The sequence below is a fragment of the Dromaius novaehollandiae genome, chromosome 2, assembly GCF_036370855.1.
Source record: "Dromaius novaehollandiae isolate bDroNov1 chromosome 2, bDroNov1.hap1, whole genome shotgun sequence".
Lineage (NCBI taxonomy): Eukaryota > Metazoa > Chordata > Aves > Casuariiformes > Dromaiidae > Dromaius > Dromaius novaehollandiae.
Window position 1 is genome coordinate 3,688,465 of NC_088099.1, and position 24,739 is coordinate 3,713,203.

A 24,739-nucleotide genomic window follows, 5' to 3' on the forward strand; every position below is an offset into this window, starting at 1 on the left:
TGAAAGCTAATAACTGCTTTTGGGTGGACTGGGCTAATACCCAGCAGTGGTAATGGGAGTGCTGTTAGAAAGAACAGTTGTTGAAAAATAGATGTTTAAGTCTGACAGAATTCAAAGAGGGAGTTAAATTTATTTTCCTTACCTCTCCTATTTCAGATTTTTTCTTAAACCTCTCTTGCCTAGAAGTCCCTCTCCCCTGTGTGATGCATTTCCTTTGGCTTTTGAACATAGGATGACTTGGTATAAGGTTTATAAAGTCTGAAAATTTGGAAGCTTCTGCACTAAAATCTAATAATTAGATCCATAATTAAACATGTATATTTGGCCCTGTGATAAATTAATATCTAATGTTGATAAATTAATATCTAATGTAGATATAAGTGTATGTACTCATGTCCACACAATTTCTCAAAGCACTGTGTGTCCATATTTTGTTTCAGCACTTGCAACTTTCACAAATAAAGAGAAAACCGGAGGAATTATCAGAGTCATCACTGGAAAACAGGCTGAATTTGTTTCTGAGACCTCTGAAGCCAATGTCATGGTTAAGTGGTACAAAGGTGGCAGAGAAGTCACAGCAAGCAAGAAATTCACTTTGGAAGATAAGGGCAAACTGCATAAGCTTGTGGCTTCAGCTGTGACGAAAGAAGATGAGGGAACATACACCTGCAAAATTGGAGATGACACTCTTAGTTTTGATTTAAAAGTCTCAGGTAAGTTCATGATCAAAATATGGGATCAGGCTGTATTACACACTCAGGACTTGGCTAAATATACCTGTTACTTCTTAGATTACCAGTTCTTTGGGCCAGGATTGCATAGTACTATTTCAGAGGCTCTAGCCCTATTCAAATCCACAATACAGGCAAATCATATAACCATGCCGTTATGTGTTCAGGTCAGCTCAAGGTTTTACTAGGGCTGGCTTCATGACTCAAAACACCTCACTTGTTGGACAGATTGAGAGCCCTATCTGTATTCTTTCAGTTTAGTAATTGCTCCACCATTTATGCTGTCTTTGAACCTCCTGACTAAAGTGGTACTCAAGTCTTACTGTGAGTCCTGTGTCCTCCTTTGACAAGCTTGACTTCTGATGTAGACAGTCAAGCACCTCCTGTTATTCCCAAAGGACACTGATCTCTGAGACAGCTCCATATGTTCCCTTAGGTACTGTAGGTGAAGCCATTAGTTGATGGCGTGTGCCCATCAGCATAAAACATGTGCTAAAGCACGTGCCTATCGGGTCAAGTCCGAAAGGGAAATGCTTGCCACTGATGTATTCCAGTCCAGGATGGAGGCGGAGTAAAAGATGACACAAGAAATTCTTTGAAATGCAATATCTGTGAAATTCAGCTGATTCAGTTTGCATAGCCTGATGTGAACCTCTCCTCTAAAAGTAGTTTTCTGGCTTACATTTTAAGCCTAATTTTTAACCAAGTCTCAAGATACACGCTGAAACACCAGTGTAACTTTCTCACAGTGTGTCTACATGCTGCAATGCAATAAAATTTAAGAGAAGTAACAACCGAGTGTCCTGCAAAGCTATGTGCTTGTGACCTGTAACAGTACGTTTGTATTGCTATGATGCTGTCCGTAGACTACCTGGAAACTCAGCAGGGCTGCTTGATCTAGCACAGCACTGGACTTGAGGGATTGGTAGAGGGATTACTGAGCTAGAGGGATTGCTTCAAGTTTACAGCTGTTTGCCCAAGTATTCACTTTGCATCATGCCTCCAATTCTGTTTGGTTGAGAATCCAATACTTGGCAATTTCACTGTGGGTGTAATTCATAGTCCCTAACTTTACTTATTGGAAAATTTGTCTAAAATAGCTAGGCTTCATCTGAACGTGTTGATGCAGAGCGAAAGGTACCCCCAGAGGACAGTTGATACAATCTGATGAGAGCTATCTAGGACAGATTAAAAATACATGTATATTTTCTGGAGCTGTCTTTACACATCAAGTGTAGAAGGAGTTTGCATGGTTACCTGAAACAGGATGCCTCATTTTTTGATGGCTGAATATCGGTTTGATGAGTCCCACCTATAGCTCCCATTACAAAACATCCCGTGGTTCAGACGAATCAAATCAATATCTGCAAAATATCTGCGAATCCCTGTGAACTTCTTGGTGAACAGGGGTTGAACTAGCCTGTTAACAACCTTAGCTAGGACAACTTCCACCTTGTTTCATATTTCACCACAAAAAGTTTCCAGAGTGCTAATAAGAAGCACTGCACAATCAAGGAATGAAATTAGGGCAGGGAAGTAATCTGCCTTTTATGGTAATGAGTTATCCCCTTAATCTTGAACAGCAGGACTCTGGAGGGACTGTCCTTCCTTGGTAATCTAATTTTTTAAAATAGATTGCTCCTAATGATTACAATTTTTAATGAAATATTTGTTCCCTGATGCCACATGCCTGGCATGGCTGCAGCATACCAGTTGTCCTTGGGATACTTAGTGACTGAAAACAACAGTTGCTGCAAAAAGAAATGCAATACTAAGCTAAGGTTGCTTCTAACTGATAGCCTTCAGCTTGCTCTTCAGGCAGGGGCTGGTGTGGTGGAGTGAAGGGTATGAAATAGCTGATATGCTCATCAGACACTGCTCGTTAGTGAGTGGCAAGGTGTGTTGGGTATGTTATCTCACATTTCACAGACAAGGTGCCTGCCTCCACTTAGTTGCCTTCGCTTCTACCTTTAGAAATGTATTTGCAAAAAATTTAAATGGATGAAAGTGCTATAGCATTGTGGCATACATGACTCACACTGTTTATGTGTGTGCATATATACAGCTCATATATATGAGCACCAGCCTGTGCAGTCAGCAGGATGTGAGCTGAAGTATCAAAGCAGGAATCTCTACCACCTGAGCTCCATGAGTTGTGAGCAGTTGTGAGTTCTCTGCTGTGAGGATCAGTTTCAGTGAGCAGATGTGATTCTACTGCCTCACATATTACTTGGTCCTTTTGAAACTGGAGAATGTCTTATCAATGAGATTACCCACATGTACCCTGATGTGGTTTGGGAAAGGATTTATCCAGTGGGACAGATCATGTGAACAAGGGGTTGCAGATACGGGCTCAGAGATATGTAAAAGAAGGTTTTTGCCACTTCTAGCAAGCTTCTCTGAGCTTCTTAGATCTTTTCAAAACTGTCTGTGGACTTGGACATCAACACATATTCCCTCAAGCTTGCTTGAAATCAGAAACAGTGAGTGGTGATTAAAGTGTCAGTAACTGGAAGGCATCTCAGGTTGATTTAAAAGAGGCAGGATGTGGGACAGAGGACTGTGACTGCACTGTTAGTGAGAGCAGTTGTCTAAAGATCAGAGAAGGAGCTTGTACCATCTGTCAGAAAGTTGGGGCATCAACATCTATGTTTGTGATGACACAGGAGCTGTGAAGTAAAGCACAAAGACTTCACCCGTGAGGCTTTAGGATCTCATCATGTTGGGCCAGATTCTGCTCATGCCTGTGTGTACATGCAGTTCCGTTAGTAGAAATCACCTTGTCTGTGCTCCGTAGCAGCATTCATGCCTGATTCCCAGATGGGAAGCAGAAAATGACCGCGTATTAGTGAGGTGGATTTTGGTTATGGCTACAGATAGGAATAGATCCACACCTATCTAGAAGCTCTTCTCTTCTGACATAGGGCTAGTATTAATGTTGCAGTGTGCACCTAGTAGGTTGATAGCTTTTCAGGGTAGACAGGACCAGGGTATCAGTAAGTCCACTTGCACTGGAGCTAATCACCACTTCAGAAGAACGCCGATAAAATTGCAAACATTTTCCAATTCCATGTATTTGACCAAAACACGTTGAGTATTATTTGTATGAAATTACATGTCAAGAACTGATTCTGCTGCCATTTTACTCATGGAAACAGTCACACCAAATGCAGTGAGGTTTATCATTGTTAATAAAGTATTCTCGTGTGTGTGTGTGTGTGTGTATATATATAGATAGATATAGGCGTGCGTGTGTGTGAGAGAGAGAAACACACGTGTGTATGATAGAGTAGCTCATTCATCTGTTTACATATATTAAAGGCCCGAAAGAGACTATGAACATGAGCTTCTGTATCCCAGGCTTCTTTTTTCTCAAGACTTGAGGCAGCTTTTTCACCTGGATTCATCCATACCCAGCTCCCAAACAGGAGACCAACAGATAGTAACTCTCTGGATGATTTAAAACTTGGATGATGAGTTACAGTACAGATACCTCTGCTGTAACTTGGAGAGGATTTCTATGGCTGGTAACCATGGTTCATTGTTGTCATCATCACTCTGAGCGTCATCATCATTGTGAGCGTCATCATCATTGTGAGCGTCATCCCGAGCTGAGCATTCAGCACGGTAGTGTGACCAGCAGAGGAGTAATGCAGTTACAGCTGTAACTGTATCTTTCTTAGCATTGTGCTGAGTAAGGCTGAGTAAGCCTGAGTCAAAGCAGAAGATGCTTTCTGCTTTTAGTCTTCTCTCCCTTTTTTCCTATGAACCTGTAGCGTTTGTAGACAAGAGCCAAGCGACTCTGGAAACGACAGTCCGTGCTTATAGGGGCCTTCGGCTGCTATGGGAGGTGCCAGCAGCAAATGAAGCTGTGGTATGGAAGAAGAATGAAACTGAAATTAGGCAGAACCGGAAATTAATATTCACCTCACTGGGAACACAACGTAAGCTCACGATCATGAATGTGAATCAGCAAGACAGGGAGCTGTAGCTGTGCAACACAGAATGAAGAAGTAACATTCAAAGTCAGAGATGAGAAAATGTCAGAAAGGGATGGCAAAGATAAAGGAATATTCCATTTTGGATAGCATCTTACAGTCAGGGGCTTATCTCACAACCTCTTTGGGGTGAAATATTACAGCTGTAGGACTTGATTTTCAGCCAAGTGTCGTACCAACATGTATTTTTTTTTTTACACACAGTTTTTTTTTCCATGACTAATTGCAGCTGCATCAAATGGTGGGCATGGAGGATAACATCTGCACCTCTCGCAATCACCTGATGTGTCTGCAGAAGCACTCCAGAATGACAGTGAAAGGCCATAGCAGAGCTAGAAGGGTAGATTAAAAGGAAGGGGGAAGTGTTTGAAGAAGTCTAACTGGATGGGAATTCACTGAATTTGAGTGACCCAAATAGGTAGAAAGAGGACAGCTGGGCTATCAGTGAAGAATTTTTTTTGGACACAAAATCTGATAGGGCACAAGTGGTAGATTCTGCAATTAGCAGAGCGCGGTGGAATCTAGCAAATAGGCTGGGTCTGGTACATAGATTGTGGGAGAGCCATCTGAAGCACAGTCCTTGAGTAGCCTGGTGCTTGAGGTCGGGAACACACTGAAATAGGAGAGAAGCTTTCCATTTGCACCAATGCTGGCTGTACCGTCTTTGGATGTCATTTCTTCTATTAGACTAAAACAATTTCATATTCACTTTTTCTTCTGGTCAAAGCGAGGGGTAAGATGGCACCTTCCATATAGTTTCTCACAAATTCACCAAGCTTGAGGTATTCTAGATGCTTGGTTTGAGAACTGCAGAAGTGCAACAAGAATTGATGAAGTCTGCGGACCAGCTCTAAACTGGGAGTTGTGCAGTGGAAGTGGAGAGCAGCTCTTAAATTGTTTGAAACTGAGAAACTGTCTTTTGAATCTAACTGACTGATGCAACTTTATGTTTTATTGCATTTGCTTGATCAACAAAGAGGGTGCCTCTAGCACATAGTCTGAAATGGGGCATCCTAGTGTGGGTCTTCCAAATACTGAGAAGAATGAAAGAGAGGGACTTATCCTTCCCTCATGCCCCCTGTAGTGCACTCCTAGCAAATACGTTTTAGACTGCAATGAGAGTGGTGTCAAAGTCTAGCAATGTTGCTTGGTCCCTGGATATGAGGGCTGTTCCCTTCTGAATCACTGGTAGCTTAAAGAGGCACACAAAGAGAGATGAGATAGGAGGGTTCAGGCAGAGGGTGGTGGTACCCTACGTCCCGTGTTCAAATCTGTGCTGGCATTGTACACAGAGTCTTAACTTTGTCCCAGAGGTCCCATATGATTTTGGGAAAGTCACCTATTGATTTCCCATCTGCAAAATACAGATGAATGTATTTTCCTGTATTACCAAGCTGTCGTGGTACTGACTATTAGGGACAAATACAGAGAAATAAGGGGAACTTTTGTAAGCGCTGCAGAACACTGCAAAAAACCATGAGCGACTATTTGTCCTCGTTGCAGAGACAGAAGATGTCTTTGCAAGCAAGTACAAGGGGCAGAATGTGGTGCCAGCGGTCCTGAAAGAGAACGCCACGCTGAGCTGCGAGGTGGCCCAGGAGAACACCGAGGTGAAATGGTACAAGGATGGGAAGCTGATCACCTCGAGCAAGAAGTTCAAGGTGGAGTCGGAGGGCAAATTGCGGCGGCTGGTGTTGAGCCAGGTAGAAAAGGAAGATGCTGGCGTGTACACCTGTGAGGCTGCCGGCCAGAAACTGAACTTCGAGATTGTCGTTCCAGGTGGGAGACACATTTTGATTTACATTTCCTTGCCTTTTCTTTGTCTCTGGGTGTTTTCTCATGTTCGTTCTGTCAAAATATCAGAAACGCTGGTCTAAGCTACCAGGTCAGAGAGATGGTGTAAGACCAGGCAGATCTATTGTTATGTGTCAGTACTGTGATACCATCAGACCTCGCCTCACAGCTGTATGTCCCCTAAAGCTGAGATATTGAAGCCAGAGTGTTCTTTGTCTTCTCCTTGCTCCTTATCTATAAAAGTCACTGTTTTCTCCCCTCTTTGTGTTGTCTTTTCTCTACGTAATGCCCTCCCTCTCAAAGAATTGCTTTTGAGCTTTCCACAATCTGGCTGTGCAAACCCATCCCTCAAGACTCAGTTTGCCATGAAACATTTGTGAATGGTGAACAGAAACAGTTACAGACATGTTCAACTTGATTTACGAGTTGAATTTAACAACCTTTCATCCAGCTTTTCCCCAAACCCTTCTTTCATCAGAAGCTGTTACTGGATGCGGAACTGTAGTTTTCAAGCCATGATAAGTGCTCCAACACTGGTCTACTGAGTGGTATTTATGCAGTAGCATTTAGAGGAACCGGAACTGGCTGATAGAAGGGCTTTTTTGTTTGTTTTATTCAAAGTAATAATGCTGTGCTGCCTTTGTTTGTAGGCCAGATGCCTCTCTGTAAACTTTACAGTTCTTGTCTCAAATTCTGACCGAACAGGGAGTCTGTTTTCTCTTCTGCTTTTTTATGGCATCAAGCACACTGGGACCTTAATCCTGGCAGAGGTCTGGCATTTTAGCAGCTATGTAGAGGAGCAACTGCCCTGGGAATCTACTGACTTTCCTGCTTCTCCACATGCTAGAGACCTGAAGTCCTTGCAGGGCATAGCTCGCGTTCTGTTCTCTTGTAAAGGTGGCAGTCTTTACTGCTCTCTTACTGTCTTGGGGCATTCTGCTCTCCTCGGTCTCCTGTGAGCAATAGGCAATTGCTCCTGTAGCATAATGCTTTGCTGCTCCCTGTAGCATTTACTATAAACCATCAGCTGTTAGGTGTCCTCATGCTGTGTGCTGTACACAGGCTGTGAGTTGGGGACCTTAGGCTGTTTCTCCTGAGTTGCACGGCTCATGCTTTTGACTCTGGAAATTGCCAGCTTCAATGAAGGATGGATAATGGTGAGGCTAGACTTGAGAGACATCACTCAGTGAAAATGCAAAATGGCCATTAATAGAAAGAGCATGGCATGGTTTGGAGGGAGCTCGGTTCATGCTCAGCTGCTGATGCCAACTTGTGCATTAGTCCAGAGAGGTAGGGAAATTAGGGCTGTTAATTTGAATTTCTCTGTCTGAGGGCTATTCTTAGCTGTTTGCCTCAGAAACCAAAGGTTTTCAGTTCTCTTCCAAACTGGATGACTTCATGGCTGCGCAGGGTAATGTAAAACCTTTCCCCCTCTGTCGTAAGTGGAGAGTGCTTGCCTAGCTACAGTTGCTGTATTTCTCATGTGTACAACTGTAAGATGACATGCAAGTCCCGCAGCTCATTGGAAAATGATCTAGTGTGAAAATCAAAAGGGATTATGAGTGCTCTTTGAGTGGCTGGCTCTTTCATGCAGAAATCCTCATCTTACTAGATTATCCCAAAGTGCTGTGGCTTTCCGAGTCTTAATTTATCCTGTTACCATTGCACTTGGAGAGCTTTTCAGAGCTCCTGTGCTCCAGTGCTCCACTGGTGGCACCAAACCTTCCCTTTCTAAGGACAGCTTGAAGGTTAGATGCTCGGTATTGAGTGTTGGGGGTAGCTACTGGCCCTTCGATTTACTGTAAGAAGAAGTGAGTGCTGCACACCTTGTGGACTGAACTAAGGGTGTAGCCGCAAGAGCCGATTCTGCAAGCTCGTTATCTGAACGTTCCTTGGATGCAGTGAACTGCTTTTAAAATCCTTATATGAAGTGGGCCAAAGCTCTGGGGCTTGAAAATCTTCTTCCTCAGTTTTAGTGGAACTTCACTAACCACTCCCACCTAAAATTTGGAAATGTCATCTGCAGTGAATGCTTGCTTAGCTTTCAAATAGATTTCTGAGGTAAATCAATGATTAGCGTCAGTCATTTGAAGTCAGTCGTTGTTACCTTTGAGATCAGTTTGAATCCAGCAGAATTACTAATCACAAGTCGGACTGATTAAGCTGATTAAAAGATTTAGTCGCATTTTCTCTCGTTATAAAAATGTTTGATATTAAAGGACGAGAATGCAGAGCACAAGCAAGTAGCCTAGCTGGAATATTCCTGCCCTGCTAATCTGTCACTTTAAACACGACACCCATTTACACAGGCTGGTTTGGAACTCATTTGCTTAGTGTGCCATACATGTTTGTAGTCCAATTTGTAGACTGAGGCTGAAAGGTTAATATTTCTGCAGCCAGTTTAGAATGCAAACCATGGCGTGCACTTAAGGTCTTTGAGATGTCTGAATGCTGCTTGAACCTCCGAGTCAGCTGAACTGTCCCTTTGGGGAGTTTCACATCACCCAGCATAGGCCACGTACTCTTCCTGGTTAATGAGCAGGCCTTGTGGTCTCCTAACAGCCCTCCTACAGTCAGTGCCAGCAGAGGAGCTCCTCCAGTTCAGAGCAGAGAAGCTGGCTTCCTGCTTCGGCATGCTCCCTGCAGGACCCGTCCCTCTCCATGGGCGGTGCGATGTTGTCACTAAGCCTGTGGCGTGGATTCCGGGATTGCTTGTACTGCTGTGGTCAACAGCATAGGAACTTGACCTGAACTTACCCCACTCCTTACCCTCCCAGGCAGCTGCTGCCACTCAGAGTGCAGACATGATAGAGACAGCGGAGGAGTGAAAGTCATCCAGGAGGAGAAGAGGATGGTGCTAGGAGACTGCACTGAGTGGCTGGGGGGCGGAAGGCAGTAGCAGAGGTTATGGAAGAGGTTCACCATGACTGCTAGGGAGAGCCAAAACTCTGTTTGGTTACCTTAGCCAGATAAGCCAGATGCCTGAAGCGGGCTGTCTTCAGTGCTTGCCCTGTGACTGAAGGGTGATGGCAGCCTCATACACGTGCCAATCCAGAGTTCATCTTTGAAGCTTGGGCTCCTGTAGCAGTGAAATCACAGACTTTAACCCTCCGGTACATACCTGGGCTCCAACCAGGCGTCGGCAGCCTGCGCTATAGCCTGGGCTGCCGCACTTCCCCTGCTGCTGTTTCTCAAGCTAGATAGGGATGCGAGTCTATCGGGTAAATGTATCATAAATATCCTGCATTTCTTCTGCAATTATGGAAGCCTTTTAGTTAGGCTCTATTTGTCCTTCCACAACTCTCAGTTACACACTACGACAAAAGTTAACAGTAACTACACCTCTGGCTGGTAGAGATAGAAAAGGAGAACCAGATAAACAATTCTTAAAGTAATCAATAAAACGATGCAGTGCTTCACTCAGTCCTAATTAGCAAGGTGACAATTTAATCTTTTAAATACATGTATTTATCTAATTATTAATTACACATTATATCCTTTTGATGCCAGCTCCATTTGCTGAGACAGAAGTACCAAGTAGTACTGTGGAAGAGAGTGATTGTAAACACATCCTTCTTGTTACATCTATTAGGTATTAAGAGAATATTCCCTGTTGTCAGTTTTCTGAAGAATCAGAGATTTCTGAAGATAGAGAAGTATACTTTGATTTTATAGGCCAAATTTATGCATAGCGTAGGCCAAGTACTTTTCCACATTAAGAGCCATATCTTTATCATTTTGTTGAGCCTGAGCTGTAGGATATTTTCAGAACATTTCAGAATTCTATCTTCATTAAAATGCCCAGATGCAGCTAAATGTCTGCAAACAATGGGATAGCGAAAATGTTTTGAAGGACACTGTATACAGATTGTTCCTCTCTGTGTTATTTACATGTCACTAGGAAGGTCCAAAAATTGTTTCCCTAGATTTAGGAGAACCAGCTCATCCTTCTGCTACATCACAGGCTTTCTGTGAGAAGCCTCACTGTCACTGGACCTCTGGACCTCACGTCCTCTCCTGTGAATAGGGATAAAAACAGTGTCCTACCACACAGGAGTGTTTTGCGTATCGCAAGTTGTGAGGTGCTGGGGAAGCATGGGAATGGAGACAGGCAAGAGCCACTGACAGTTTTCTATCTGAAAGATAGATTAGTGTAACTGAAGCCCATTACTGCTGAAAAGAGACTGTTATTCAGATTTTGCAAATGGGAATATGCAAAAAGGAGAGCAAACAAGAACAGACTCTCTGTTGCCACGTGGAGATTTACTGGCTACTTTAAAGGGAGAAGTGTTTGGGCCTTGTGGTTCTTGCTCAAGACCGCAGGGGAAGTATGCTGTAGAACCAGAACTGGAAAATGGATCTTCTGTGACCCTCTTCTGACCCTCAGAGTGCTGTGATCTCAGATCACCTGTCTTTTCACCCTGCTGCTAATTGAAGATACAATTGAGTGAGAGCACCAACTAGACTTTGTGTGAACAAATTGTATTCCGCCAAGGGAAAGTCAAATGAGAAACTGAAACCTCACACTGACGGTCGTTGTCTAGGATGGAAGCATAGCGTGTGAATGTAGGAGTCACTCATTCAATTAGTAGCTATATAACCTCCATTGGTTTGTTTCCATAGGCAAAATACCTACCTAGGCTGAGGGTGAGATCCAGAGGGAACAAATGAGCCTATAGGAGAATATTTTCTAGGAGTATTTGCTAGTCGTCTTTAGAGGTGTGATGCAAAGAGCTCGGAAACCTGAAGCCCACCCTCTTTGCATCATTGCCCCACTTCTTTCCTTGCCTCCTTCTGTTTCTCGTGTTAAAGGATCCCTTGCTACCTATTTTAACTTCCTTCGCCAGCTTGGATCCAGCCTTTTGGCAAATCTTGCTTTACCACTACAGTTCTTGACCTCAGAGATGCAGCTTTCTTGCAGAGCTGTGCTTTCTTCCATTCCTTATTTGTGTTCTGCCTTCTAAAGGATTTTAAAGGATAGGACTTTTTAGCTGGCCAGTCCTTTTCCTTCCTGTTCTTCCACTGGCTGCGATAAAGATTCTGGGGATATCAGATCCCTCATTGAGTCTTGAACAAATAGCTCTTTTCTTCATTGATCAGTTCTCACAATTCAGCCAAGTTTGCCACTTTTAAGTAAGTGTATTACAGAGATATTTTTGTTAATCCCTCCATTCACTTTAAAGTAGATGATCTTAGGCTGACTAGATCCAAGGTTATTTCCTATGCCCCACTTTTAAAATGATGTCCTTAGGATATACCAAAACCAAGACTAAAATCCAATTACTTTTGCTAATTCAGTGTCTGCTTGATAGAGGAATTTGCCAGTTATCACACCTGGAAATCCAAGAGGCTGTTGGAGCAACCCCAGTGGAAACCTCCATGATGATAGGGGGCTGGAGCACATGACATATGAGGAGAGGCTGAGCGAACTGGATTTGTTCAGCTTGGAGAAGTGGAGGCCAAAGGGGAGATCTTATTGCAGCCTCTAATTACGTAGTGGGAGGATATAGAGACCATGAGTCCAGACTCTTCTCAGAGGTGTGCTGTGATAGGACAAGAGGCAAAGTACGCAAGCTGGAACATGAGAGGTTCTGATAAGATATTAGGGAAAACCTTTTCCCCATGGGAGCGGTCAAGCACTGAAACGGGAGCCCAGAGACACTGTGGAGTCTCCATTCTTGGAGATGCTCAAAACTTGACTGGAGGGGGCCCTGAGCAGCTTGAGCTAATTTGGCCTGCTTTGAGTGGGGAAATTGGACTCGATGACCTCCAGAGATTGCTTCCAACCTAAATTATTCTATGACTGTGATTTTATCCTATCATTAGTAGCACACATGCTGTAGAATATATCCTGGAAGTTACGCTGTTCCTTAAGAACACAACTCCATATAAATCTTTGTGAAGGTACTCCAGATGTTATGCAGCTACTCTGTAACCCTTATCATTTTTTCCAAAAATGATTTAGACCCAAGTATGGGGACAGCTTTGGCAAATGAAGGGTCCTTTCTGCTGTTTGCTGTGAATATGCAGCCTAGTCTTTTCTGGAAGTGAACAGAATGTGGTGTTCTTCCCCAGAGTGCCCACCCTGCTCGGCCTTCAGAGACTGACCCTAACACAGCACGTGCAGGAAAGCTGGTGTACGCCTAAAGATCAGGCACCGTAATTCTGGCAGCCTGCTTGCTGTCCAAATGAGCAGCAGCTGGGAACCGTGCTGTTTGGAAGCAAACTGTTCCTGCCAGTGCTTCCACAAGCATTTTCTTGACTCTGACTCTATAAGCCTTTCTTCATTTCATAGCTGGTTTATTTAAACCATAACCTATCAGACAATCTCCCATTGAAACTCCCATAGAACAGGAACTTGGAGACAAAGCTTTAAAGTATCATAGGTTTCTTAAAACCTACCTCCAGCTTCACTGAAAGTGTTTGGAAACACGTCTAACCGTGCATGAACTCTGTTGCAATGTGGAAATGAAACTTGAAAGCCCATCCTGTCATTCTTTTACGCAGCTCTGATGGCCTGGGTGTAATTTTTCCTTCTTTCCAACCTTGCAGATGATGTATTTGAAGATCGAATGGAGAATGAGGTGAAGGCAGTCCTGAAAGAGAATGCCTTGCTGAGCTGCGATGTGATCCAGGAGAAGACTGAGGTGAAATGGTACAGGGAGGGGAATCTGATCACGTCGAGTGAGAAGTTCAAGGTGGAGTCGGAGGGCAAATTGCGGCGGCTGGTGGTGCATCAGGTGGAAAAGAAAGATGCTGGGGAGTACACCTGTGAGGCTGCTGGCCAGAAAGTGGTCTTCAGGATGGTCGTCACAGGTGAGAGAAAATTCTTTGGTCCATCCTTCCTATTTCTTGAATATTTAGGAAACGGAATATTTTTCCATAAGACTCTTTCCTATTATGGTTTAAATTTTCAGAGAAAATCATTTGGATGGCCTAGCTCTGTACCCTGGGAAATGGGACAAGGAGTTGTGAATACAGTTCTCTTCATATTGCTTATATAAAACATTATACGATCTTTAGGAGTGGAAGCTCCATCCATTAAAACATTTGGGAGCTACCCATCACTGTGGAAACAGGGCCATAAAAAGGAAAGTACTGATTTTTCCTCTCCATCGCCACACACTGGTACAACCAGAACGACTCTGCAACTCGGCTGATGCTCAGGAAGTTTCAGAGCAAGGGCATAGTGGAGAGCCAGAGGGTATCTGCGGGGTGCACCTTTTGTTCCTCTTGAAAGTGCTCATTTAAGCCTGGAGGGGAGGGTAGGAGACAATGGAGGAATAGAACAGTAAGCTTTTATAGAAATTCAGGTCTCTAAGGCATCAGGCAAATGGCAGATAGGGAAAGGAAGTGGCATGGAGACTCGTTCCAGGTGGATCCTTGCACTGGGACTCCACAGTGGGAGAATGGATTCAGTTTTCCAACTCACTGCTCTTGCTAGCAGCCTAAGTAATGTATTTCCTATAGGGGAAGGGTATTTCACCATTTGGATGTAAGGATGTGAGATGGGCTGTGATTTTCTCAAGATCGCAAAAATGGAGATAATGGCACAGTCTTGAACATTTAAATGCTGGTCTAGTGCCCTAAGTATTGTATGAAATGACCTAGTGCCAAGCGTGTGGGACAGTAGAGGCAGCAGAGGCAGCCGTCTGGAACAAAAGAAATGAAAGCTACGGGTCTCTGACACAGCAGGAGGCAGTCCCTGCCGCTAAGAATTCATATCCTTTTCCTCAGCTTAAACCACAAGAAATCTTGCCTTGGCTGGGGCCTGCCATATAGCACCACTGTGAACCATCCATTCAATGTCCTAGCTTGCTGACATAGATATTATTAATCTTTGTGTGATTAATGACAAAGCAACTAAAAGATTCTTTAAAAGAAAAAATCACAATTCACATATCCTTCCAATAGCTTTAGATGCATATCATCAAGCCGGAGAGGTGGTTTCCAGTATTCCCTGTAAGCCATGATACAGGTTTAGGAAATTTCAGCTCAAGGATGCACTTTGAATTAATCTCTCTTTTCAGAGCCAGAAATTGTGTTTACAAACCAGGACAGGCTGCAGAAGGAGGTGCAGGCAGCCCTGAAAGAGAACGCCACGCTGAGCTGCGAGGTGGCCCAGGAGAACACCAAGGTGAAATGGTACAAGGATGGGAAGCTGATCACCTCGAGCAAGAAGTTCAAGGTGGAATCAGAGGGCAAATTGCGGCGGCTGGTGTTGAGCCGGGTGGAAAAGGAAGATGCTGGCGAGTACACCTGTGAGGCTGCCGGCCAGAAACTGGCCTTCAAGGTTAACATCACAGGTCAGACTAATACTCTTTCAGAATTTCAGTAGAGGGTAATAAAGTAATAATTGTGATTCCATATTACACAGTGACTCAGTTGCAGTAGTCTGGGCTCTACTGCAGCCTGTGAAGTTTATCTGATTTGCTGTGTGCTGGGTCTGGTATGTACTGAAATATTTGGTTTTAACGTGTCACAAAGGCTCATCACATTCTTAACTAGTCTGGATAATAATAATTGCAGAAATGAATGTAATAGAAATAATAGTCAGCATGTTGTTCAAATCTTTGCCATTCCTGGGATCCCAAAGGGTAATTCTTGTGCACTGTCTTGTGCACTGAAATATCATGGGAGGAGCAACATGAGCTCCTCCAAGCAGCATGCTGCCCCATTTACACTGCTGTTGAATAGGAAGTCACCATCAGATGAGCGAGTCTGACGCTCATTGTGTGAGGCTTGATAGGACTGAGTACTGGAACTACAAGTAAAACAGACTATCTGTAAATTACACAGAAGGAACAAAGGATTGGCTTTGCCAGCTAAGAAATGGAGGAATAAATTAAGAACCATCAGTATGAGGAATAAAGACTTTTTCAGAATTTTCAGAAGAAATTTGGAAAGATGCTGATGAAGAGGTACTCACCTGAGCTGTTCCAGCCATCAGGCATTTCCACACAGGAGTACATGCTCATGTGCTTTTCTGTTGTGGTATTTCAATCCTGAGATGAAATTCATTCAAAAATCCTTTTTTTGTTAGATTTCCACACCCAATTCTAAAAACTGAGAGGTTGGCATATGTTCTGTCATTTGCAGTTTTGACAGCAGACTTTATAGAGATGGATTGAAAACGCGGCCCTTTTTTGAACTCATGCTATTGTGTATTTGAGGTCCTAACCTTCTGAGATGCTTGTAATAGTTCTGCTAGATGCTAAATGCCCCTTTGTCCTGAAAGATTCTTAGTACTTGGTCTTTTAGAACTGGGTTCAGAAAGTTCCCAAACTGTTTTAAGCATGTGATGTTGAAGGGAGTGTCGAAGTTGCAGACATGCTTGAGTACCTTGTCACCCACAATCCTGGGCTAGCTGACTGCTGTAGGGAAATCATATTCCTTTGTCATTTTGACCATCACATTTGTGACAGTGCAAGAGACCATGAAGAGTGTTCCAGAAGCCAAGAGTACTATGTTGGGTTAGGATGGACAAGTGAACCAGGAGAGCATCATTTCTGCTATGACATGTTATAGTTGTGTCCTTGATAATTCACTGTAGGTCTTAATCAAAAGATACTTGGGGGGTTTTGGTGATGTGCTGGAAAGATATTCTGTGGAAGTTTCTGAATTTGACAATTTTGGCATGCTTGCAATCATGGGACTGGTATCAAGGACCCTTTGGTCCTTTCCATTCCTGGACTCTCACTTCCCTGATTTCCACGTTGCAGTTTGCTCACACAGAAGGGTAGATACTGCCCAGTGAAGACATGTGGTTTTAACATAAGTGGTAATCTTGATGTTTTCCAGGCCCATGCACACAGATGTGTAAGATGGCCTCATTTTAATCCCTCTGTCAATATTCTCTCCTTTTTCTGCACTCAGAGCCGAAACCGGTGTTTATAAACCAGGAGAAGGTCCAGAAGGAGGTGCATGCTGTCCTGACAGAAAATGCCACCCTCAGCTGTGAGGTAGCAGAGGACACAACTGCAGTGAAGTGGTACAAGGATGGAAAACTGCTCATTTCCTCTAGAAAATTCAAAATAGAGACTCTGGGCAAAACTCGTTGCCTGCTTATAGAGCATCTGGAGAAGAAAGATGCTGGAGAATACACCTGTGAGGCTGCAGGCCAGAAGCTGACCTTCAAGATTGAACCTACTGGTGAGTTTTCACCTTTTCCAGTGATGCGTAGCTGAAAATGAGCTGGAAGTGGGAAGTTTTAAAGCACAGAAATAGAGCTGTGGAGAAAGGCTGCTAAGAAAAACTAGATGGCTGCTGGGTGCGTCCCAGAACTGCCCTGTTCTGCGGCAAAGCATTGTACAAGGTGGAGGAGAATGGGAGTAAAGCAAATAGATAAGAAAAGAGGCTGTAAGTTCAGGATTAGCATATTAATGATTCTTCTGAATTAGATCTAGAATCATAAAAATGAGAGAGGAAAGAATTATAGAGCTAATTTTACCCTGAAGAAACAAGCATTTTATGAGTGGCAGATAAAACGTATATTCGCCTTTCCTTTCCTTTGCTCCTCTAATAAGCAGAAGCTCTGAGTTACCTGACAGATTATTTTCTTTCTTCCCACTCAGCAAAAGATTATACCAGTCACAAATATTCATGCATATTTCCTGGGTTATTAGAGATGATGCCATAACCTGGAAGCCTATTGTGAGAAGAGACAGTAACTGAAAATTGCTGGGTTAAGGACGTGGAAATGAAGCTAATAGTTTGTCTTTTTTAATGCCTTTCCTAGAACCAGAGGCCAAATTTGAAAAGAAGGCTGTCCAGAAAGAGCCCTTCATTGTTCAGGAACATGAAAACATCACGCTGACTACTTCAGTAACGCCTGAAACTGCTTCAGTCAAGTGGCTGAAGGATGGAAAGGAAATCAAGGCGAGCGAGAAGTATGAGATCAAGAGTGAGGGGGCTTCCCGGACCCTGACGGTGAACCTGGCTGACAGCACAGACACTGCTGTGTACACCTGCTGCACAAAGAGTGACAAGCAGGAATTCCAAGTGGAAGTGAAAGGTGAGCAGGCAGCAGCCCTCAGGTTATGTCCCTGCCGAACATTTCCCTTGTGGGAGGATGGAGGTGAACGAGTCCAAACCCCCTCTAAAACTGTTCCAGGCTCAAGACTTGAATTGCTGTTGCTGCTACTGTGGTTCCCCTGCCATGAGCTAGCAAAGCTCCTCCTGCCTCCAAGACCCAGTTTATGTCCTTTGCTTTCACTTAAGGGAACAAGAAGGCCTCCGATGGGTGCTTTTCCTGGTGTTTGCTTTCCACAGTCATTACACCACTTCTATCACCTCCTTAGCCTAGTGGCTGGGGAGTGGGCAGGGCCTTAGCTCTTCCCCACTCTGCCCAACAACACGACAAAGCTGATGAGGAAGATGTGGAGGGATGTAGTGTGAGGATAAGGTTTGTGAGTTAGTCCTGTGGGGGAAGCAGGCCCTGAACAGTCTCCTCTGTTCCTGGGACAGTGCAGTGGGCTGCTGCTCCCTCGTCAAGGCTAAGGCTATAAATTGACCATCTCATCAGAAGGATGGAGCACAGCTGGTCCTCAGACAGAGATGAGAGGGTTGATGTCCAGGACCAAAAGGCTAATTCAGGCCCTTGGGCCCACTGCTGCAGTATGTGCCCCCAGGCAATAACTCCATATCGCTTTACTGTCCCCAACAGCAGAGCTTCGTAAGTCCAGCAAAAGAAAGAAAGGTGTTGTGCCGTGCAGTGGCAGGGAGACGCACAGGATAGGGTTCATCTCCTTTCTCCTCAGACATCCACAGGGAAGTTGTCTACAGCTGAGATGCACCCCCTCAGCTCCCTTTGGAGTCAGTGGAGAGGAAAGTTGCGCGTAGGTCAGAATTCATCTGACCTTTCGAAACATCTACTTCAGGGTGAGATGAATCACACCCTGGATTCATTTAACTCCACTGTGTCTCCAGGGACAGAAGGGGCAGAGGTGGATGGCGCTTATGCCTCTACCAATTTTTATATCTGGTCAGGCAAAACAAGCTCTGAAGTGAAAGAACAGATGATCTTATTTGGTAAAAGATTAGAAAGAAAGGAAGGCAAAACCAAAGCCTGTTTAAGGCACTTTTATTGCTTTACAGAATAATAATAATAATAACAAAATTTCATGTTAGAGGAATCTCCCTAAGTTTCCATGTCTCTGGTCTGTCTCCTCTGATCCTCAAATGTGTTTTTCTTTAAGTCATCCAGAGCAGGTTTCTCATCTTTTCCTTTTTCATCATTTTTCCTTCTTGTGCATCTCAGAAGTCCCACTGAAGTTTTCCAAGAAACTGGAAGCTACTGACGCCGAAATTGGAGGCAATGTCTCTCTGACCTGTGATGTGAGCCATAGCAAAGGGAAGGTGGTATGGTACAAGAATGGAGTTGAGATCAAGCCTGGCAAGCATTTCCAGATGAATGAGGAAGGGGTAAAACGAACCCTGACAATAACAGGGATCCGGGCAGAGGATGAGGGAGAATATTCCTGTGAGTCCAGGGATGACAAGAGCAGCATTATGATCACACCCAAAGGTATGTCTCTAAAACTGAATCGTGCAAATGTGAAGGGATCCTTGTCTGTCTTCCTCAGCTGTTACAGCCCTGTTCAGTTTGTTCATTTATAATTGTTTGTGCTGTCTCCTGTCATGAACCATGAAGTATGAAACTCTACTTCCTCTTTGAATGTCAGGGGAGCCTCTATTTTTGAAGGTCAGGATGATTTTGAGACCTGTTGAGCTCAGGTTTCTTGGTATGTGGGCAAATTGACCTTGATATTGCGTCTGAGGCTGAAATTAAGGATCTTAAATTTAAACCAGGGGTTTTTTTTCCGCTCTGTGTTTGCCTCTTTCTTCTGGCACCTTTATATATAAAACTTGGGTCAGAGATAGGAAAAGTGGTGACCCATTATTGTGATCACCTACTGTAAATGATATGTATTGATCCTTTTGATAAAATCGTTGAATCTGTCTGCTCTTTGAAGATGTTCACACCATGTCTCACAGACATGCTCCTAAGTGTTTTCTTCCTTTCCATCAGCGCCCAGAGTGGTGAAATTCGTTACGAGTCTCAACAACGTGGTCTCTGAAGAAGGAAAAGAGGCTGTGTTCAAGTGTACCGTCTCTCCCAGTGATGCTGCGGTTACATGGCACAGGAATGGTGTCAAGATTGAAGCCAGCAAGAAGTATGTGATCTCGCAGAAGGACACCAACCACAGCCTCACAATCACTAATCTGATGATGGAAGACGCAGCTGAAATCTCTGCCAATGCTGAGGGTGTAGAAAGCAGGGCCAACCTCAGGGTCCGAGGTAAGAGACAATCATGTCCCTTTGACCGGCTATCACTGATGCCATGGTCTCTGCTGTATATGGCCTTCCCCTTGACAGATTATATTAGTAGTAGGGGATTGCTGCTTTCAGTTTATTAAATAAAGATGCCCAGAATGCATGGACCACTATTTTAATTCCTGTCGGTAGCCCATTTTCTGGATCCTCTACATTTTTGCTAATATCTTTCTCCTTTGGCAGAGGCTCCAGTCTCATTCAAGAAGAAACTGGAGCCCAGAACAGTTGAAGAGAGGGATACAGTGACCCTGGAGGTAGAGCTGACCAAGCCTGCAGAGGTGAAGTGGATGAGAAACAAAATTGTGTTGAAGCCCAGTGAAAAAATAGAGATCAAAGCTGAGGGAACGAAACATATCCTTGTGGTTAAGGACATCTCCTTTGCAGAAAGGGGCTTCTACAGCTGTGAGAGTCCTAATGACAAGACCCAAGCCAAGATCAATGTGGAAAGTAAGTTGAACAGTCTTCCATTCTGCAAGTCCCTTGTATAGGGTTTGGAGATGGATTCTGGTCTCTTCCATAACAGTTACCAGTCAAATGGCTGAGAGAAGGTGGAGGCAAAAGCAGTACAAAAGGAACAACTGGCTGTTTTTTGTTGCCTCCATCTCACTCCATCAGCTTTCAGTCATGCTCTTGGCCATTAAACCTCCTAGCTCATTCTTCTGCCTCCTCTGAAATTTCTTCCTGCCTGGTCGACTCTGTTTTCTCCATCTTAGGGCTTTTAGCAAGCTGTTCCCTGTTCAGCCATCTATTGCCCTCATACTTCTCTGGAAAGCACCTCTTTCAGAATGTCTCTTTATACTCAGTCAGGATTAGAAAAACTACAAGAGCAAATCTTCTATCCATGGGTGCTGCCCTTTCAAGGAAAATAATGGTCTCTTGGCTGTAGCTCTGTACTTTTATCCTCTTTCCTACATCCTTTTGTAATGATTGTTACAGGATAAATGAAGAGAGGATTGAAGCACTTAAGGGCTCTCTAATTTTGTCTTTAAAGCCCCTGCCACCAATTGGTGCTGTAAAAGTCATAACTAATAGGTAAGGAAGGACTTGATAACAGACTTGAAGTACATAAAAGGCTGTTGTAAAGTGGAAGGGAACAATCTGTTCTCCATGCGGAAATAATGACAGGAAATAATGGGCTTCAATTGCAATGAGAAGGATCCAGGTTATACAATAAAAAAGCTTTCTAATGGTTGGATGACTGGCTAGAATCATCTGAAGAGGTTTTGGAGCCTCCATCATGGGTTTAAGAAAAGGTTAGTGAAATATCTGTCTGGAATTACATAAAGAGTTGAGCACGTCCTAGAGCAGGGGAGAAGGTCTTTCCAGCCTTATGGTTTTGTGATCTTTTTGATGGTGTGAACACATACCTTTACACAAGATGAACAGACTGATTCGATGCATTGGTTCAGATCTTTGTTTTGGATTTTCATCAGTGCATAGAGGTTTAGGGCAAGGTTAAAATAGGTTAAGTTTTGAGCAATTGTGACTTTGCACTGAAATAATGGGGAATTTTTAGATTTGGGTGATTCAGCAGCATCTTTTTGATGGTTTGGGTTTGGTTAGACCCAGATGAACAGGAATCTGAACCCAAGAAAATATAAACAGAAACTTCTGTAAAGTAAACAAACTCTTGTCACTCATCTCTAATCTGCTTAGCTGTAGAACCGCCTTATGGTTCCCTTCTATAAGATTTCTTATACATACTGACTGCTTGATTTTAACTCCTACTGCGGGACTTCATGCATATCATTAACATTATGAGGAAAAACATCACCAGTGCCTCTCCCTACCTCTCTATCCCTTTTCTCTTTTTGACTGGAAAGGCCTAAGCTTGCAAGTAGGTTGGACATGGTGAAATAATTGGTAAGAGTCTCTCATGAGGCTGGAATCTTTGCCATTGTCCTTTGCTTCCTGACTCTGTGCAGCTGCATGTGCCCTATAGCTAAAAGCTAGTTTTCCTTGAGGACAGCTGCGATTTCATGTCGTTCCTCAAGTTAATCCACCTTAATCTTTCTGCTAGTGTGGATGTATTTTTGTTATGCCTCTGTTGTGAAGTGGGAGATGAGGTCGGGGATTGTTTGTGTGAGCGCAGACTGACAGTCGAAGTTACCAAAAATTGGTGACAAAGTGCCTACTATAGAGCAGGGTCTGTCTAACTGCTTTCATGCTGTTTAGACAGTTTCATCTTCAAAATCTTCCTGTCTGACAGCTGTCAAAAACCTCTGCTTTAGCATCTAGATATGGGGTAGTTATCAGTTCTAGTGGCAGTTGCTCACCTTTTCTCCAAACAAAGTAGCTCTGGAAAAAAAAGCAGTAACTAGCAGCTGGTAGATTAGGCTTGGATTCGTGCAGTCTAAAGATAGCACATCACTTCCAGCTCCTTTGATAGCCAACAGAGAGAAAAAAGGACCTCCAGAGAGTGTTTTAAATCTTAGATGCACTAAATTGCCTTCTGGAGTGTCTTTCTCTACCGACTATTTGAGGAACCATGGGGGACTGAGGTGCTGATTTAGAACTAGATTTAGGTTTGCTGTTTGTGTTAAATGAGGTGAACTGGGATTGTAGAGGATAGAGAAGTGTAGCACTTCCATGTTCACAAAGTGTTACTCCATCCTCTTGCACGTGTTGCACCCCAAAGCATTTTTTCAGACAGGGCGATATCCAGTTTACTTCCAGCAAGGTGTTTTGTCACCACTGGTGGTAGCTTCAGTTACTCCTGTCTGTAGGTACTGGCTGTTGCTATAGCCAAGTGTAAAAATGAAATAATGAAAAAGTGTTTATACAGAAAGGAACTGGTTAATCCTGATAGCTACTAACAGTGTTTTACACTGTTTTGGAGAAGGTGAGTCATGTAAGCATAAATGTGTATTTGACTCTGGTTTAGAAACTTCCCACTCTGAGGGAGGGAGGGGAATTTGATACCAGATCATTCTGGCTCTTGTGCTTCCCGGACTTTCTTACCATTTATGCTAGGTGTCACTATGAAAGGTAGCTCCACTGATCGACTGAGATTGTTTTGTGCAGTGACTGAAACTCAAGGTGTTCTGAGATGAACCGCGAACACCTCATTGCAGCAGGGAATATTCCTATATAATTAATTTTATGTCTGGCACAAGGTAGTCCACTGTAATGGGCAACCTTTAAAGAGATTCTTTTTGCAGACACAATGGGAAAGGTGGCTGTATACAAGAATGTCATTAGAATGTGTTCATTCTACATCCAAGTCCTCCAGAGCTCTCGCTCTGCTTTACAGCACAAACAAAACTCTAAAAAGTATGATTTAAAATTATGTTCCATTTTTTGGCATTTAGGCACATGGCCTGTTTTTTTTAGATGAATACATAAGAGCTTATATTGAGGTCAGCAGAAGCTTTTTAAATGCTCACAGTCTGGGGAACTGGGCTACTAGTACTTGGTGCTCGGCTTTAGACTGAGAAGCCTGATTTTAAAGGACCTTCTTTTAAACACCAAACTGGGCTGATACTATTTGGCTTGAGCCTACTTTGCAAGGTAAACAAGGAGTAATTCTGTGAAATTATGTAGGTTTACTCCAGTATAAAAGATGCTCACTCAAAAGATAAGGATCTATCCTGATCTTAGGATGACAGGAGATCCTAAAAACAACCAAGCGGATTTCAACTGTGACAAGGGGGAGATGTTTGAGGAAGACTTAAGTATGTAAGTCATGGGTAAAGTGATCCTTCTTCTGATCTATCTATAAACATTCAGCAGGGAAAAGCATAATTAGGTTAGTTAATTGTAGCAGAAATTATACGGAGAACATGGGTATGAAATTTCAAATCTCTTGACATGAAATACTGTCTATTAAATCTGGTAAAAATTCCATCATTCCCCAACTGTCTGCTACTTCATAAAAGAAAGACCTTTGCAAAAATGATTTTTTTTTCAGTCCTGTATAGAGTGCAAGCTTAGGCTACGCCTAAGAGGTAACTTACTGAGTTAGGAATTGCTGTGCTATTTATTTAGTTGATATTTTTGAAAATCGCTTTCCCTTCCTCTCCAGAATAATTGCAGTTTGATCCTCAGCCCATTCACTATTTGAAAGGTTGGAATATCTGTTAACTGAGATGAAAGGTTGGACTGTAAGAGGTAGCCTGTGTTTAGTTTGGTGAGCAAGGTGACCAGAAAGGGTTAGGGACTGGCTGCAAAATCAGAAGGGAAATCAGGGATGGATGCAACTTGAAAGGGCAAAGCCAGGAGAGTTGGTGTCTTAGTTTGGGAAGCAAAGAACAAACTTCCTCCTGCGCTTGTCAGGTTCAAAACATGTTCCTGGGGTAAATTTGTGCTAGAGCAGTTGGGGCCTGGGAGGGGACCGCAAAAGGGGAGCCAGTGTGGTTTCCTTGGGAGGGGAATTGGATAGGATCCTGCAGAGGATACATATGCTCCTCTGCAAACCTGCTGTGAGGTGGAACAGAGCAAGAAGGGCAGATGGGAAAGGCCCGAGGAGCTGTCATTGTGTCAAGTCTGTGGCCGTCTTCCTGGGTCGAACAGTACTGTGCCGCTGTAGCACTTCAGGGCCTCTATCTATCATCATAGATTCAGTGGTCCCCAGAGATGTTCGCAGGCCTGAAAGGTCCCCGGTGTGCCTGGGAGCTCGCCATAGTCTGGCACTGAGAAAGTTTCTGCGCTTGCTCTCAACAGGCGATGTTCATGCGGGCCCCCTGTTTTGGAGGGTAAAATAGCTTATAAGCATAGATGAGAGTTGTTCCAAGCCGGGTGACCTCGATGCCCAGGAAGGTTCCTGGGTGCAGTTCAGTCATTCGTAAAGATGTAGCCTAAGTATACCACTGCCGTGGAGCCTCTGGAGCAATAGTCCGTGCCCCACTGCCCAGCAGGTACCACAGAGATAGGTGCCAGAG

General features: G+C 43.6%; 1 protein-coding gene across 1 annotated transcript in view; it reads left to right on the forward strand.

The window, feature by feature from the left end:
- The window catches only part of OBSCN (obscurin, cytoskeletal calmodulin and titin-interacting RhoGEF), a 138,293-nt gene that overhangs the window by 22,406 nt on the left and 91,148 nt on the right, over nt 1-24,739 (forward strand). Inside the window, 12 exon segments of the mRNA XM_064505657.1 lie at nt 441-713; nt 1,177-1,188; nt 4,508-4,709; nt 4,711-4,756; nt 6,211-6,508; nt 13,076-13,339; nt 14,554-14,829; nt 16,400-16,675; nt 17,262-17,537; nt 18,783-19,049; nt 19,554-19,823; nt 20,043-20,306. Coding sequence (XP_064361727.1) covers nt 441-713; nt 1,177-1,188; nt 4,508-4,709; nt 4,711-4,756; nt 6,211-6,508; nt 13,076-13,339; nt 14,554-14,829; nt 16,400-16,675; nt 17,262-17,537; nt 18,783-19,049; nt 19,554-19,823; nt 20,043-20,306 — 2,724 coding nt within the window.